Consider the following 18,077-nt stretch of genomic DNA (forward strand, 5'->3'; position numbering starts at 1 on the left):
TCTTTACAGCATCGGATTTTCTTTTCACCACCAGACACATCCACAGCTGAGTGTCCTTTCGGCTTTGGCTCAGCCACTTCACTCTTTCTGGCGCTACTTGGAAATACCCTCTGCTCTTCCCCAGTAGCATATTGGACACCTTCCGACCTCAGGGGCTCATCTTCCGGCATCATCTCTTTTAGCCTTGTGATACGTTCCATGGGGTTTTCTTGGCAAGAATACTGGAGTGGGTTGCCATTTCCTTCTCCAGTGGACCACATTTTGTCAGAACTCTCTGCCATGACCTGTCCGTCTTGGGTGGCCCTGCACGGCACAGCTTATGGCTTCACTGAGTTACGCAAGCCCCTTCGCCACAACAAGGCAGTGATCCATGAAGGGGACAGATTGAATACAGTAGTGACATTTTGGAAATATTTCTATTGTTTTCTGTCAATACAAGTAAAGGTTACATTCTGAGATGCATATATGTGGCATATATGTAACAAATTAGGCATTTGTGGAAAGAGTAAATCTTTATATCCTGCCTTAAGATTAAAAATTAGCCTTTTTCCAAATGCTTAATTCTTTGATCATTGCTACATATATGCATGTTATGTTTTGTGATGTCCAGTGCTATATAGATAGATAGATGATAGATAGATAGATAGATAGATAGATAGATAGATAGATAGATATAGATAGGCCGCGGTGGCTTAGTGGTTAAGACGCTGAACTGCAGACTGGAAGGTCGGCAGGTCAGCAGTTCAAGACCCGAGCTTCTGCCAACCTAGCAGTTCGAAAGCAAGAAATTGCAAGTAGATAAATAGGTACCGCCTCGGTGGGAAAGGTAACAGCATTCCGTGCACCTCGGTGTTCAGTCATGCCAGCCACATGACCACGGAAGCGTCTTCGGACAGCGCTGGCTCTTCGGCTTAGAAACAGGGATGAGCACCGCACCCTAGAGTCGGACACGACTGGTTGGGGACACCTTTACCTTTATATATATATATATATATATATATATATATATATACACACACACACACACACACACACACATACATACATATGTTCTCAGAAGTAGGTCCCATCGAATTCAGTGGGGCTCAGTCCCAGGAAAGTGGGTATAGGATTGCAGCTTCAACATGTAGTCAGTGAATGAGGCCATGTGCTTGATTTAATGGCTCTGCATATATTTCTAGTTTTTGGTTTTTGCTCATGGCACATCATACTATTTTGGATTAGGGTAGACTTGATGGTAGTGGCCCCCCTTTTTCCTGAGTCAGAATTTCCCCCCTGATTGATCCCAAGCTACATACCTGTTCCTTCAACACAACCGCAACCCCATCCAGAACAAGCTGACCACTTCACCAAAATCGCCAGTGCTCTTGACCTGTCTTGCCTATATTACGTTTCAGTTTATTAAGCCCCATCTACTCCTAACTTACTCCAGACCCTGGTTTATTACTTCTACTGCTTCCCCGGGATTGCATAATGGGAACCAGAGAGAGAGAGCGCTGTTATTTGCAAATTGCGGTTTTTTTCTTTTTGGTGAGGTTTTAAAGCATACATACATGAATTTTATATATATCCATAGCAATGGATACATATGAAATGTAATATATATGAAACCACAACTTTCTAGCCATTATATATAGGCTTCAACAAAAGTGGACCAGATACCCAAATAAGTATCTGTTTGAAGGTGGCCTCCATCTGCATGCTGATGATGGCTTAGGCTCTCTTCACACCTGGCATTTTATCCCAATACAAAACGGTCCTTTTGATTCCAGATCCTTTCCGGGATTTAGACTGGCCCTGTATAGAGGCATCGCTCATAGCCCGTCCCTCCGCATTATATCTTTTCCTGGCTGGGCCGAGCTGCATGGAACAATCAGGACAGAAGGGGGCTCCTGGCTCCATGCCCCCTCCCCTCCCCTCCCCTGATCATTGGTTCCTGTAACATGATTGATGGCTCCGCCCCATCCCTCCACTCCTCCACAGCAGGAGGGAAGTCACAAGCCCTTCTAGTGATCTGGATAGCAGACTATGGGAGCTTGTTCCCTCCTTCCTCCAAGGGAGGGAGAGTCTTCTCGGTGGCTTATCCCCAGGTTGCTGGCGCTGCTGGTCCTTCTCTGCTAAATATGTCAGTGTGTGATGGAATTAAATGCAGTATATTGCTTGCACTACTGAGTTTGAAGGGTATACTGATTTCCGGGTTCCCAACTACAGAAGTAAAAAATCCACAAACAGACTTGTATACATTCAATGCACCAAGCCATCCCTAGCAGCTCCCCCCACCCCCAGTCAACCGCTTCATAGGGGACACTGTCTTCATTAGACCTGGCTTGCTTCCCTTCCCCACACTGTTGTTGCTCTTCCCCCTTATTCTGGCTTTCCAACAACGCTGCACGGTGGGCTAAGAGACAAGACAGTGGCTGGCTAGGTGGGAGGGAGTACTATGGAAAATCACCACAGCATTACTGCCTTATCTAAAACAACTCCACACCCCAAAAGGAAATGATTAAAATGACCATTCCAAGCTCTGCATGATGAATTTATTCAAGGGAGGAGAAAAGGCACTTTTAGTACCCATTGAAATCCTAACTGTCAAGCCTTTCTCCTGTGTGGCTGAGAAGAGAGATGCCACTGCTCTCCTGCTGCTATCTCACAACTTCCACTACCTCTTTCGGTGATATCTGAGAACAGGGAAAACCTGGCATTTTCTGTGCTTGAGAGCAGTGCTGAGTAACATTGTCATGACAACAAATTGGTGGGAGGAGGGGGGGCAGGTCACTGACTGGGCTTCCAGTGACTGCCTCTCTCCCATTCCACTACAGGCTCCGAGATCCCCTTGAACACAGCAATGCTTACTTCTGAGTAAACTCATTGGTTGTAAGGCTTTACTTTCCTGGGAGTAAGTGCTATCGAAATCTGTAAGCATGCATAGGAGTGCATTGTAAGTCTACTTTACTTTGAACCTCCCCCTCCCATTGACTTCACTGACTGCTTCTTCTCCCTTTTGTTCACCAGATTGATGGGCTTTTTTCTTCCCAGGGTGGATGGGGGAGTCTCCCTTCTCAGCCATGCAGGAGAAAGGCTTGACAGTTAGGATTTCAATGGGTATTAAAAGTGCCCTTTCTCCTCCCTTGAATAAATTCATCATGCAGAGCTTGGAATGGTCATTTTTAATAGTTTCCTTTTGAGATGTGGAGTTGTTGTGGGGATTTTATGTATAGAATCAAATATTTCAATAAATTTTTAATAACAAAAAGGGCATCCAATTTATACCATATACAGTAAGTACAGTAAAATGTTCTAATGTTCTATATATTTTTAATTGTTTTATAGTGTGCGCCGTTTGGTTTTAATTTTTGTGAACTGCCCAGAGAGCTTCAGCTATTGGGTGGCATAGAAATGAAATAAATAAATAAACACATACATACATACATACATACATACTAAACAGGTTATTTGAATTCTATTGAAGAAAGTTTAGATTATGAACATTTTAGTTGTTGGCTGCCCACCTATCGCAAAAGGAATTGGGCATATCAGAAAACTGGAAAATATCAGATCCGTTTAAAGGCTGCCTATTCGCTACTGGACCAGGCTTCAGGTTCTAGTACTAGGGATGTCAGAGAATTTCGCCATGAATCTCAGGGAGGCCGAATGCCAGCGTAGTCGGTCCCCCGAAATCGGTGGCGAAACGGTCTGCCCCCCCGGGACAGGACTTACCTTGGGCAAATCTCCCTGGCGGCGGCGGCTGCAGAGGCAGTTCGGCGGCGGCCAGTCTTCTGACCGGCTGCCGCCGCTGCCATTTCCAAGTTAAAAAAAAAAAAAAGTGATAGGCTACGTAAAGATTTACGTAGCCTATCACGGCTAGATTTTTAAAAAATACCGTGATAGGCTACGTAAATGTTTACGTAGCCTATCATGGCTGAGTTAAAAAACAAAACAAAACCGCGTGTACGCAAATGGCACGCCCATGGGCGCCGCCATTTGCGTTCCTTATTTTGGCACGTCTAGTCTACGTAAACGTTTACGTAGACTATGGCGAAAATAAGGGGAACGCAAATAGCGTAGCGTCTACGCTATTTGCATTCCCCTTATTTTCGCTGTAGTCTACGTAAATGTTTACGTAGACTAGTCGTGCCAAAATAAGGAACGCAAATGGCGGCACCCATGGGCACCGCCATTTGCGTACGTGCGGTTGTTGTTGTTGTTTTTTTAACTCAGCCGTGATAGGCTACGTAAACATTTACGTAGCCTATCACGGCTGACTGCAGGGACGCAAACGGCGGCGGCTATGGCTGCCATCATTTGCAGACCCGGCCGGCCAGGATTCGCGGCGGGAGGGATGGGGCGCCTCCCCCCCGGCCAGAATTTCGGGGGGAGGGACGGAGCGCCTCCCCCCCACCGCGTATCAAATTTCGTAAAAGGTAAGTGACTTTCGTACATCCCTATCTAGTACTAGTGTACAAAGCCCTAAGCAACTTGGGACCAGGATACCAAGAGAGAGCCTTCTTCTTTATCAACTTGCCCAGTAACTGAGGTCATCAGAGGGCTTGCTCCTGGTGGTTCCACATGGACCTATGGCCCAATCGGAGTCCACCAGGAGAAGAACCTTCAGTGTGATGGCCCCCTTTCTTTGGAACTCCCTGCCCCTGGAGGTCAGGCAGGCACCAACACTGTGTTGCTTCCGGTGCCTCCTGAAAACAGCACTGTTCCAGGACCGGCACTCTATTTTAAAAAAACATTATTTTAATATGGTGTTTTAATCTTTTTACTATTTTTCTTTTTATGTTCACTGCTCCAAAATCTGTTTTAGATATGGAGCAGTACACAAACACTGTAAATAAATAATGGAGGGAGCAATCCTATGACCACTAGACAGCAGCTAGATGGCCATAGGATATGTTGTTTTCTGGGAACCTACCTCCCCTCACTTCCATGCTGCCTCGGAGGCAGTGTGGAACAGCCCCGTTCTCCGTGCTTGCAAGAGGAGTGCGGAGTGGCTGGAAAGGGGCGTGGCTGGGGGCGTTCCAAGGTGGGGAGAGCGTAACTGCCTGTACAACCCATCCTATATGTCATACAGCCACCTCCTTCCCCGCTCCATCCTCCTGCAGCTAGACAGCCACAATCCGCTGCCTAACCGAAAAAGCAGGGCAGGAGAAGCACAGAGGGAACAATCCCCTGTACTTCTCCTGCCCTGCTTTGGATAGGCGGTCACGTCCAAGTTCGGAGGCAGCCACCTATCTAGATAGGATTGCTCCCTAAATAATAAAAAGGCAGCTTGAGGATATCAAGGCAATAAAGCAGGAGTCCAACCCAAACTATAATCTAGGCTGAATCTATACATAGCAGTTGTACTGTTATCATACTGCAATGATAACTATTGGTGCACATGACACCAGTGGGCACCAACAGTTATCACTGCAGTATGGTAATGGTTAAAACTACTATGTGTAGATTCAGCCTAAGAATGCAAAGTTTTGTTGCATGTCAGTGCTGGGTCCGGGCATCAATGCCAGGGCTGGGTTGCGGCATCAAATAAAGAAGAAATGCACGTAGCTCTGAGCATGTCCAGAGTTCATTTGCCTCACCACAAAGCATTCTCACACGTCTGGGGAGAAACCCTGCAGAAGCCCTTTCGCCCTCTCCACTGAATTCAGTTACGCCAACTTCTAGGGGGGGAAATGCGTAGGATTGATCTGTAAGGGGCAACGAGACCTTCTGTGCAACGTAATGATGGCTTATCACACGAACAATGTACCGCGGTGGGAGAGACTGAGGCAAACCCCCTGCAGCGCCGCTTCTGTTCGAACAGGGCCGCCTAGCCCAGGGGGTTGACGTTGCTCCCGCCCCTCCCCGCTCCGGAACGGCTCGCCAGGCTGTCTGTCTCTCTATGCCTCATTGGCGGGCTTGTTGTATGTCTCCATCTCTCCAATTGGTTGAATGCTCGTAATTTTACAATTACGTAAATGCGTAACTTACGTAATTGTCCCGGATGTGGCTGTTGGCGAGTCGGGGACTTTCGCTCTGAGGTGGGCCTGGTCGTGCGTTGGTCCTCGGCTTCCCGTATTTGTTTCCACGTGGGGGTAGGCGGGAAGGAGCAAATTATAATCCTTCCCCGTGAAAGGAGTAGTGAGGCGTTGTCCTGTTTTACCTCAAAAGGGGTTTCAACGCAAGAGGGTCGGTAACAAGGCCTTCGGCGTTTTGAGGGGCGGCGTTGGCGTTGAGTACGTTGCCTTAACGAGGCTTTTTCTCTCGTAGAGCCTACTCGGTATCTGTTCGCGTATGTGTCGAGTTGCCCGTTGCTGCTGCTACTCCTCTACTGGTACTTAAATACTTTAAAAAAATACGTGGGGAAAGGGCTTCTCCCGTTATGCGTGGGGACTTCTACATTGTGAGGCAAGCGCGCTCTGTGTGCGCCCAGGCCTCCGCGCATCTGTTCCTCGATGTTTCCAAGAGCCGAGAACACATGCGCTTTGGCTTGCACGACAAAAATTAAGACTTCTAAGTATTATGGTTAAGATGGGCTCCTGCTTTATTTGCCTTGGCCCTCTCGAATCTGCTTACACGCGCCGCTGTGCAAAATGTTGTTGCAGCAGGGCTTCTGTTATGTTGCAGTCCTCTCACTTCTGTCCTGACCTCCGTCATCAGAATCTTTCACTGCTATAGTTGTTCAGATCATGGCTTTGCCCCCACCCTTTATATTTCAAGCCTCCTATCCCAACATATCCTTTCTTGAGGTTTTTGCTTCTCCAGCAGTCTTCTCCTCGGCCACCCAAAGATGTTCTCCTTTAAGTGACTTCATCCATTTTCCCTTGCTGCCACTTATGCTTGGAATTGCTTTTCAGAACACACATGCGATGCCAGATAATTAAGACCTTTAAGCCAGATTAAACACACATGGATAGATTTCATCAAATTTATCCCCAAAACACTTTTTCTATGAAGCTTTTGGTGTAACCCTTTAGTTTTCACCCGAAACAGAAAACAAACTTGCATATGTGTGGCGCTGCAGCTGTGCACATTTTCCCTCTTTCATCAGTCCCTGTGTTTGTTTCTTCCCTCTGTTATGTTGGATTTTACCCAATGAGTTTATAAGTTCTACTTAGAGTAGACCCATTGAAATGAGTGAGGCTTAAGATAGTAATGATTCACTTAACCATTTCAGTGGGTCTACTCTTAGTAGAACTTATGTTGGATTTTACCCATTGGAGCAGAGATCTGTGTTTATGCTATGGTACTCTGTAAAGTGGTGTGTGTGTATATATGTATATGTATATATATGCGCAGTGATAGTATTTAAAAACTTATGATCAAATGTTTGATTGTTAAAAAAATACTTTACATTTGTCCGTTAACAGGGTTAAGCTCAGTCATAGTTCTTTAAAACAACCTTTTGATCAAGCCCAGTGAACCACCTTTGTGCAAAATGAGCACCCAGAGTGAAGGGGATCCCAAACCAGGATCTGAAGGGGATCCCAAACCAGGATCTGAAGGGGATCCCAAACCAGGATCTGAAGGGGATCCCAAACCAGGATCTGAGAGATTAGCAACAAAGATATATTATTGTGAGGTGAGACCCTTTCTTGGTAGCCTTTCTAGTTTTGATATTATAACATCATATTTTTTATAAAGAACTTGCAGCACTCTTGAAACGACATTGGTCCTGAATAGTAAAGCCTGTGGTTTAAAATTCTGAAATCGTACAGCTAGTTCATCACAAATGAAACTGTCAACATGGTTTATGTAGGCATTGTTTGCAGTAACAAAACCAAGAAAAGAGAGTTGTACTGGGGACCAAATCACGGTCAACAAAAACAAAAAAAATACTTTGTAGCTCACTAGAATTGGTTGAGGTACTTTAGTAGAAACATATTAATAAAATATATGAAAACTGTCTTTTAAAATAAGTTTCCAAGGGATCTTTGAGAAAAAAGCAAGACTGAAGTATTGAAGAGCAAAAGTGAAGTGCATAAGTATGAAGAATTATGTAGAGCAATCCCATAGGAGTTTGTAGAGCCCTTTCCTTCACTGCCAGGCTATATATGTTAAAGCAGACCCCTCTGTCCCTCTACGAGCATCCATGACCCCCAGGAATGAATGGTCTGGCCACAGTGCTGAGTGGTGTGGCAGCAGGGAAGGCAAGGACTCTGTTGACTCATATGGGGTACAGTGTACACTACTCAGCATGTGTAGGCCCTGCAAGATTTTATCCAAACATTTTTTCACGACTTTACATAATTCTACAGGATTTGGGAGATAAAACGGGAGTTTGGGGGATCTCTGGTGGTTATAGTAAAATGATAGCAGAAAACCTCCTATATTATGTATAAGCCAACTGATCCATTTCCCTTACTGCTAGGGATTTTCTCAGATAGGCTGCTTCACAGTTTTAATGTTATTGTTAAGCTTAGTTTCCAGGAAGTTTAATTGAAGTATTCAGCTCTGGAAATGTGCTTAAGTATTAGTGGTACAAGTAGTAATGCTACTACTACTTACATAGACACACTATGGGGTTACATGTTGGGGCAGAGCAATCCTATGGAGGAGGAAGAGAATGACACCATAGGCCACTGTTAGGCCTTGCCAGTGGTTTTTATTTGGCCTTTTACAGCTATTTGTTTTTTTTAAAAAAAAAACTTTCCCCCTTCCATTGCTATTTCCCACCTAGTGGGAGGGAAATAAACTAAGTCAGCTCCAGGGCTGGTGATGTTTCCCTCCCAATTCCAGTGGTGTGTTGGAGGAATTAAATTTGGTGTGTTGGGGGAATGGAAGGATTTTTTGATCCTGCAGATCTACAGCCTTTCCTGGCATGCCTCCTTGTCCTCTTCGAGAAGCACTGCTTGTGGAGTTTTCCTTGGGTAGGAGGCTTGTTAGGTCAGGTATCCCTCTCTGAGATCATTCTCGGAGAGGACAAGACAAAAAATTCTATGGCTCTTGGCCTGCCGTCCTAGGAACCATAGGATTTCCCCGTAAACCATTAATAGGGAATGATATAATGAAGTTTTGGTTGCCTTTCTAAATGGTCACACAACTATACAGTTTGAAAATATATCTATGTTTTATATGTTGAAATATCTAATTTCATAACTTTTTGTCTTCACGGAGAAATAACTGAAAATGTTTCTGAATTTTTTTAGATTTGTAAAGTTCCATGTATGAGCGCTATGACACTCCAGACACACTTTGCTGGAATAAGGCATAAAAAGGTGATTGATTCTTCTACTAATATTTTAAAATGAGTGTGCTGTCCTTAATCTCTACAATAAATTACTTTCTGTTTATATGACAGATAAATACTTACAAAATCTTTGGAAAATAAATTGCACTGTGGTTTTAAGAATGAAATCATCAGAAAAAAATAAAGTATCCAAGGGCAGAATCTAACAGGGCAGTTATGCCTCCGCTGATTCCTTTCCACAGGCAATGGGCCCCACCAATTGCATTGCACAAGTGGGACCAGTCAAGGGAGATTTAGCGCTTCCTAGGGGAAGCCCCAAAACTAGCAGAAACCCTCATTTCTGGAAGGCGGCAGGTTGGCAGAGCTCTCTTGTGGGAGCTCTGGCAGCCTGCCTCCTTCACAACACAATGGATGGGGCGGAAGAAAATCAGCAGGAGCAGAAGCGCCCAAATTCCTAAATGTGGTATGGGCAGTCTAGTTTCCATCTTCAGATTGAAATGTTTCCAAGCAGTAAATAGGACTGCTTTGGAAAAAATGGCTTTAGGATTGCAGCATCCATCTTAAAATACATTTGGTTGAATAATGTAGTTCTTTGTGTGCTAAACATGCAGTGTAAATAGTAAAATCTCAGGTCAGCCTAAAAACTAGCACTTGGGTAAATGAACTGTTAAACTTGAAAAGCTTTGAACTGCTTGATTGACACTTACCGCAAATTTACATAGTTTTGTTTGATATCTGTAACATCTGTCTCTCAAATATATTCAGTGGTCTAATAGGGTTAACCTTTAGTTTCATTTATTGCTAGAAAGCTCACTTTAGAATAGGCAAAATTCAGCTTGCTGATTGATCTGTAAAACCCTGAATAGTTTGAGACCAGTATAATGATGAGTCATCCCTTTTTCAATCTTGAGACTAACAAAGCCGTCAGTGTGCCTTGTTTGATAGCAGGGCCCATACAGAGAAGCATTCTTGATTGTTGCCTCATGAATCCCACCCCAAGATTCTCTGACGGTCAAACTACATGATACATTAAATAAGCAGTATACAGCTGATCCTCTCTTACTATAAAGTAAGTGTACAGGTAGGGGAGGTTTAAATCTTCCCCTGCCACTTGTTTTCTGAAATCTCTCTCCTCCCCCCTGCAGTCCCTTGAGGAGAATCAGATTTGGTTCCAAGGCCTGAGATTCTGCATCCCTGCCCTAAGTCCTGAGTTTGAGCACTTTTCCAAGATGTTTTAAGACATTATTTGTTGTTTTGGTGTATTGAGCCTTGGATTACTGGAGTTTTAATATCTAGTTCAGTGGCTGAAAATAGGATTTTAAAGAAATGCTTTTTACATTTTTAACTTATTGTTTTCTACCCCACATTTTTTAGATGTGGTGAATTATATTTGGGTAAAAGAAAAAAAGGTTATGGCTGAAATGATCAACCCATCAGATTTTGCGGAGGGGAGACTTTTGAAATGAATTTAAAACCAGTTCAAGAATACCGTTATTATAAATGGTGCACATAGATTCACAAAACTATTCCAGAGCTCTGCTGTTGTTGCTGATAATAATTATATGAAGTAGCAGTTTAGAAGTAGTTCAAAGAAAGCAAATAAAGGAAGGAGGTTGCTCAACAACTCAGTATTTAATATTTTCACTGAAAATGCTTAGAGGCTGGGAGAACCCATGGAAATTCCAAAAACAAAACAACAGTATAGCAAAACTGTGTGAACATTTCAATATTGGCATGTTCAATATGGTGTTACCTATTATTGGAAGGTTTTCCATGTTCATGAACAGAATTTTTCCAGCATAATCTTCCAACACAGGACTAGAAGAGAAGTTCTGACTGTTGTGATGAAGTATCTCATGGACAAAGGATTTTTTTCTTTTTAGTAAGAACTATAAAAAATCTTACGTTTGGAATTCAAACCCAAGCAATGTGAAGAACTATCCTACCCAGTCTTTCATCCTGGATCCACCATGAATCCCTTCTAGATTTCCTTCTGACTGCAGCATTACATATACGTAAAGCCCATCTGTTCCTGTTTCTTACTACTTTCTTCAGTCTCCAACATGCCTTTCGTTAAAAAAGCATTCAAAATGCAATGCGCTTTTATTAAAAGCAACAAAGGACTAATTTACCATCTGATAGGAAACATCTGCCCTTTGTAGCATGTCTAATTGAATGTTCAGATGCTAAAGTGATCTTTGGCAATGCCAAAGATTTCTCCCTGCCTTCTGTTCACTATCTTGTAATATTTTGTTCTGAAAGTTACAAATCTGGTCTTAATTATATAGTTTATATATGGACAAGTAGTACTACCTGTTGGACCAAGGTGATCTTCCATTCCATGAACACCTTAGGTATGCTGGACCTGACATAGATAAAGCAGTTCTAAAGCCCACAATTTACTCCTGAAGGCTTATCTTGCAACAGGTGCTTTTACGTTGGAACATAATTGCAACACGCGATATACAAGCTGTGAAGATATCTGATATATCTGTTGGTGAAATGTTATATGCCTGCTTTACTTCAGTTCATTATCATTCAACCTGTACCTAGCTCTTATATCACCATTAAATGAATGGAAATAATTTTGAACTTTATGGCTAACATGTCAGCTAAATCCTTTGGGAGTTTCCCTGGGACTTCTTCCTTCTAAAATTCATATTCTGTTCCATTAGTGGTCAATCGCTATGACAAAAGCATGGCTTTTGTGACAGATTGTATTCCTGCTTCATTATACCGCAAGGCTGCTTGTTCTGAATGGAGTAAAGAGCAATTCACTCTTTTGGTTCGATAGAAATTACAATCACAAGACAAGCTAGCTTGTCAAAATGAAAGCAACTGGAAAATAATTTTGAGAGATGTTTGAGAGCTCTGGATTCTTTTCTTGCACCTTTCATTCCATATGATTTGTTTCCTTGTCTGTAAAGTGGGTTGCATTTGTGAACATGCAAAGCGAAGATTTCCAGTCAAGTGCCCAGAATTCTTAATTATTCCAGGAGCTAGCCCAAGACTGCAGAATTTTCAGGAGAACTAAGCTTCAAAAAGATGAGCACAATAAATAATTGTGATCTACGAGAGACAGGCAAGGTCTTTGCCTCCTGACTCTGATAGCCAGATACTGGAGACGTCATAATAAGACAAGTGTATCAGGAACAGCATTCTTCTAATAAGCTGATTAATATAAGACATCGCCTTATGCATCAGTAGGAAGACAAAGCTGTATTTGCTGCCATGAAATATCAGAACATCAGTGTAAATATTGAGCGATTGGTATGGATTTGTGGCTGAAGGATGGACATGGAAAACAAACGGATGGGAAAAAGAACCATTTGTGACAGTGGAAATTTTGGCCTACTATTGCACGTCTTGAGCTAGAAGGATCATCAGATCACCAACAACATCTCCAGAAGTATGGGATAAGTGGAAAGGTTTCAGCCAAAATTAGGGTATGGCATTGGTTTTTCCCCGGTCATCTCAAAACATGGTTGCATATTAAGCTTGGCCATTTAATTCTCTAAGGATGTTTCCTTTATTGGGGTGTTTGCATATTTCAAGCGGCAGCTTCCCTGTTTTAGTGCTCTCCTCCTAGTTAGTATTAACACTACTCTTTGTATTTGGTATTTTTAGATTCATTGTAAAAAACGAATAAAACTTCCAACAGCACTGATTGACTCTGAATTCTCTCAGAACTGTAATAGATTCAGCAAAGCCTGCATGGAGAGAGAGCTGGATAAGTTAATTTGAATGTATTTTAGCAATGGGAGGCACATTATGGACTTTGAAAAACAGATCAGCTAATTATTAAATATTATCATAGAATCATAGAATAGTAGGGTTGGAAGGGGCCTACAAGGCCATCGAGTCCAACCCCCGATTGTATTGTATCACACTTCCTGGCCAAGAAAATATGTGAAGTCCTTTACAATAAAAAGGATAAAATACATAAAATATAATAAAACAAAATAACAAAACCAGAAACAGTAATAACGTACATGTGTTGCACTTGGAATGAACTTTAAAATCAAAGTTCAAACTAAACAAAATATCACTATGTCAAATCTTACTACTTTTAGAAACAAGATTAGAATTCTTTTGTGATCAGTTTGGGTGTGTAAGTAGTTATTGATGGGTGTTTGGGGGTGGCGTGGGGAGACATTCAAATATACTATTTCTCCCCTTTTCACTCTGAGATGATAAAGTCCTGTAAAGGCTGTACTATGTACTTTTTCTAAAGTGTTGGGTTGGCTTGTTCACAGCCTCTTCTAGAACAGGGAGGGGGAATGTCTGGCCTAGAGGCCAAATTTTCAGGCTCATCCAGCCAGCAAGACCTCGAGTGCGGTTAACTATCTAAAATTAGCAGAAACCTTGAAGCCATGGATGGTGGAAAGAGTTGTGTGTGTGCGTGTGTGTGTAGGGGGTGTGTGTTATCATTTCCCCCCCTGGAGATTCTGGGGAAAATGGCAAAATATACAATACTTACTTTTAAGCACTCTTTACAGATCTAAAGTCACTTTAGGAACATATAATGTATTATGTCTAACTTGGTTTGCTCATAAAATTATTTTAGAGTGACATTTTATTCCCTCTTGTAAATAATTCCCCTTAATAAACATCTTGGAAGGTTGTCTCTAGCAGTGGTGTCCAATCCCATGCCTGTGCTATAGGAACTAGGATACTGAGTTTCTTTTATATAGAAAGGGTTTCTTTTGGTGGGACCAGTTAAAAATTTTATAGCTGAGGAAGCATTTTCTTAATGGTGCAGTCTATTTGGCAACTTTATTAAAAACTGAGGCAGTGAGTTCCATAGAGCTGAGCCTCAGTTTTTGAGAACAAAACATAGATGGCATAAACCACATGGTCTGTTGCACGTGGTGACAGTGGAGAGATACTTCCTTTCACATGTGGGTTTTGGAACTACATTCATTTACTACAGCATCTAATCAGAATAAGCTACCAAACACAGGACTCTATAGAACAAAACCCAAATGGTCAAGAATGCACATTTTCTTCACATATTATGATATGAGGACTCTAGTCACATATTATGGATGATATTCTGGGGGTGACGGACTCGACCTTGAGGGAGCTGGGGGTGGCGACAGCTGACAGGAAGCTCTGGCGTAGGCTGGTCCATGAAGTCACGAAGAGTCGGAAGCGACTGAATGAATAAACAACAAGTCACATATTGAGAAATTGCACATGACTTGGAGCATCTCTAAATAACTATCAGAAAAAATATGTTAAATCAATATTTTTTTAATAAGGAGTAGAAGAAATAACTGCTGGAAATCCTACAAAGATGATTAAAAATTCTTTTTCCCTATGGCTTCCCTGAAATTTTGCATCTCTATTTTATAAACTGTTTGTCTTACAAAGTTCTTAGAAATAATTTTGAGGGAGTTAAGGCTGGGTATCAGTATATGAATGCCTTGTCTTTAACATTTTATTAATCATTCTATTTTTTTTCCATAATGTTAAATTTTTCAGGAAAAACACCCCCCCCCATTTTTCCATGCCTGCATATCTCTAGGCTCAGTCCCTCCCCTCACCAAAACCCCACCCACTCCGAAGGGATAGAAGACAGAAGAGCAACTGAACTTCGTTGCTTTGCTCCTCTGCTCCACTGTCCCCTCCCCCACATAGGAAAGGCAATGGAAGAATGAAGTTGGTGCCTTGGTGAGCTTTGGAGTGCCCAGGCCTTTCTTAGCTGAGTGAGAAAAGCCCACATAGAGTAAAACAGGCTCCTGGACTGAGGTGGAAGAGCTCCAGCCGGCACTTCAGCCAAGCACCTAATGATATTGGGGGGGGGGGGGGACCCCTGCCTCTCATGTCACAGATGAGGGCCCACCTCCTGATATTCAGCCTATGGGAGGGTCTGGGGGCCAATTTAGACCCCAAACATTTCCCCGCTCCTGTTCTAGAATATATATGTGCACTCACAAATTTAATTGATCCTCACTTTTAAAAAGCATGTTCTCCATAGCTTTAAATATTTTTGTGCTGGTTTGACTACCCATAGCTATATTATATTGCAGTGCCATAGCTGTTGGTATGCCCATTCCGGAGCTCTACTTGCAGGTGCAGCAAGCTACAAAACAAAAGCATCCCAAACAGAACCTACTTTATACTATTTCAGTTGTTGAATCACAGTGACTGTAACTATTACTCAAGAAAACAACTGGAGGTACAGAATAGAATAATTTCGGAATTCATAGCAATCTGCTAAGTAGAAATAAGAGGTGATTGTAGTGCTGTGCTGTTACAGCAATGGGTTTCAGTGTAAGGTAGACTTCCTTGAAGTGGTGCATAGGATTGGTAGTGAAGGTGCAAACTTCACCTGAGTCCTTTCCATTGGTATTTGGACTGAACCAGCAGAGAATCTTCTGATCCGTACAATAAAAAAGGCTATATGCAGTCCTTGCGTTGATTTTTCAAGTTGCTGAATCATCACTCTTGACACTGATTTGTGTAAGCTTTTTATTTTCTTCAATCCCTTCCTCCAATGCTTCAGACCCATGTGGCCTTTCTCCTTACCTCTTCATTCTGTTTTCCCTTTACCAGAGGGCAAACGTAGCCTTGCCTGCTTAGCCATCCTTTTACCCCTTGTCCTAGAGATGCTTGGGAAGCTGCAATTCTGTTCTTGATCTACAGAGTTTAAAAGCCCCTGTCGTTTGGTTTTTGTAGTGTTTGAACATGGTGTTGCACAACAGGAAGGGGAAAAAATGATCTCATCCCCCAGCCATTCTTCTTGGGATGGAGTCTTTGTAGACTGACATCTGATGGTTCACCACCATTAGGGATAACTGCAGTTCAGTATGATGCAGTACCCTACGGCTTATGACCTGTTCTTAGAGTGAAGGTGAAGAAGCCACCCTGGGCTCCATCTCTGAAGATGGTTATCACCCTTCCGTTGTAACAGATAGTTCCCTGGACTAAGGAAAATTATAGTCATTTTCATGTGGATAGGTGTGGGGAGACTATCTCCTTTCACGGTAGGATAAACTTTCCAAGTTAAATTCTTTGTACTGAATAAGCTCTGGATAAGAACTCCTCTTAAATTAAGAGTTTAGGCACTTGTTTAAATGCTGAAAGTGAACTTCTAGAAATCTTCAATTCTGTTTAATTTGCTTCCAAGCAAAAACACTACAATACATTTTCTTGCATTCTGAGGTTTAAAATCCTAAATAATCATTTAGGAATTTATTGAAGGAAGTTTAGCTTCTCTGCCAGTCCTACAAATGAGACAGCCTTTTGAATTTGATAGAATTTCTGTATGCATATTTCTAAGCAACCTGAGGTTGTAAATGTGTATATTTTACTGAGAAAATTAGTAAAATTTTCTGTCCCATTTGCCTCTTTAGCCACTGATGAGATAATCATCTAAGGCAAAAGCTGACCTATGCTGCAATAAAGCATAAGCTCCTCATATGCAATAATATCTGATGGTTAAGGTACATGTCCCTTTTTGAAACACCTAATTTGGCAAAACAAAGTTGGCCAAGCACCCTTACAGAGAAGAAAAATAAAATGTGAAATGCAAGTATGAAGAAATAGGATATATGAACTCAATATGCTATGTTCTTTCTTATGTCTCCTCTATAACTGGGCAACTGCCATTCTTATTGTTTATCTTTGGTTGGCAGCTGGGTATGTAGTTAGATGTTCTTACTCTCTCGCAGATAGGTAAGATCTGCTTTTTGGTACTGAATAGGTCAAAATTGTTTCATTCAAATCTTCTCTTGTTCTGATCAAGGTATCATAAATATGAAACGTAGAAAAATAAAAACCTTGAAGTCATTACCTTGAGGTTCTAATGAGACCTCTCAGTTTTGTGGTTAGCATCTTTTCTGGAGTCTAGAAACTTCAGTTCCTCTTCTAGTTCACTTTTTGCCCAAATCTGTTTTGTTGATGGAATTTATTTCAGCCTCTCATGTCTCCCATTCACTCTATTTTTTTTTTAGAAATTTCAGGAAGCCTGACTACCCAGCAGATTTCACCAAATGGCTCAAAATCTTGATTTTTGGGGGGATTCCAGCTCCTAGGGTTGTAGGAGCTGTAATTGTGCAAAAATCAGGATTTTGTAAGCCATCCCTAAAATCTATCTACCTAGTCCTTGTCTCTTGCAAGAATCAATCAGCGTTATGATTAACCTTGTGATATTCATTGGAATCAAGACTCCTTTTTCAATACTCTCTAGCTTTTGCAGAAAATCATGAAGGCAGTACTTTTTTCTTTTCCAATAAAAGTTGTCTTTCGTTATTTGTCTGCAGAAGCTACAGTCAAGGTAACACTTTTTTAGAAAAGAAAAGGGTAGTTCACTAATCATTATCTTCTTATTTTATTTTGGGAACACTTGCATCTTTATTTAGAGAGAGAGAATCCTGAAAGCGAAACGTAAGTGTAAAACCTCTTTTTATTTTTCATCTCTTGTGGCTCTTGCTTGGGTTAGGAATTGTTACATTTAAGCTATCCTATTTCTGCTAGTTTTTCTAAACTTTGATTCAACATTACAAAATTACGTTTTTCTGGCTTTCGGTTTGCAGTAATGAGAATAGCTTATTACAGAGTGGGCAGGCATGTGTCCACATTACAGATGTGACAAGATTATTGAAGAAAGTACCATAAGGGCCAAAACTAGATTTTTGGCAGTAGATCTAGGTCACGGAACCTGGTCATCACTGAACAACTGAAAAATGTTGCAGAATGGTATGATGAGGGTGGGTGGGAGGGGCTTATAGCCTGGCTCCTTGACTCTTTGCTCCCTTCCCTCAGCTACTTTTCCATCACTAAATATTCTGGCCAGAGACTGGGATGCATAGAAGTGATGGGTGGGGGAAGGGTTAAAGACCTTCTTTCCTCAGGTTGTGGCCCCCATGGTTTCACAGCAACAGCACTGCTGAGA

At 42.0% G+C, this 18,077-nt stretch overlaps 1 protein-coding gene across 15 annotated transcripts in view; it reads left to right on the forward strand.

Moving 5' to 3' along the window:
* Positions 1 to 5,982: 5,982 nt before the first annotated feature.
* The window catches only part of LOC146344578 (uncharacterized), a 40,528-nt gene continuing 28,433 nt past the window's right edge, over positions 5,983 to 18,077 (forward strand). For 3 of the 15 annotated variants that reach the window (XM_084857660.1, XM_084857665.1, XM_084857674.1), the window contains exons 1-5: positions 5,983 to 6,174; positions 6,256 to 6,319; positions 7,356 to 7,567; positions 9,135 to 9,203; positions 17,545 to 17,569. In XM_084857660.1, coding sequence (XP_084713786.1) covers positions 7,424 to 7,567; positions 9,135 to 9,203; positions 17,545 to 17,569 — 238 coding nt within the window. In that variant the 5' untranslated portion in view covers positions 5,983 to 6,174; positions 6,256 to 6,319; positions 7,356 to 7,423. Of the gene's footprint in view, positions 6,320 to 7,355; positions 7,568 to 9,134; positions 9,204 to 17,544; positions 17,570 to 18,077 lie in introns of all 15 variants that reach the window. The other 12 variants (XM_084857659.1, XM_084857664.1, XM_084857671.1 and 9 more) reach the window with 7 other exon arrangements.

Source organism: Heloderma suspectum, chromosome 5, assembly GCF_057233095.1.
Source record: "Heloderma suspectum isolate Gila_16-S chromosome 5, 16-S_ref, whole genome shotgun sequence".
In the NCBI taxonomy this organism is placed as follows: domain Eukaryota; kingdom Metazoa; phylum Chordata; class Lepidosauria; order Squamata; family Helodermatidae; genus Heloderma; species Heloderma suspectum.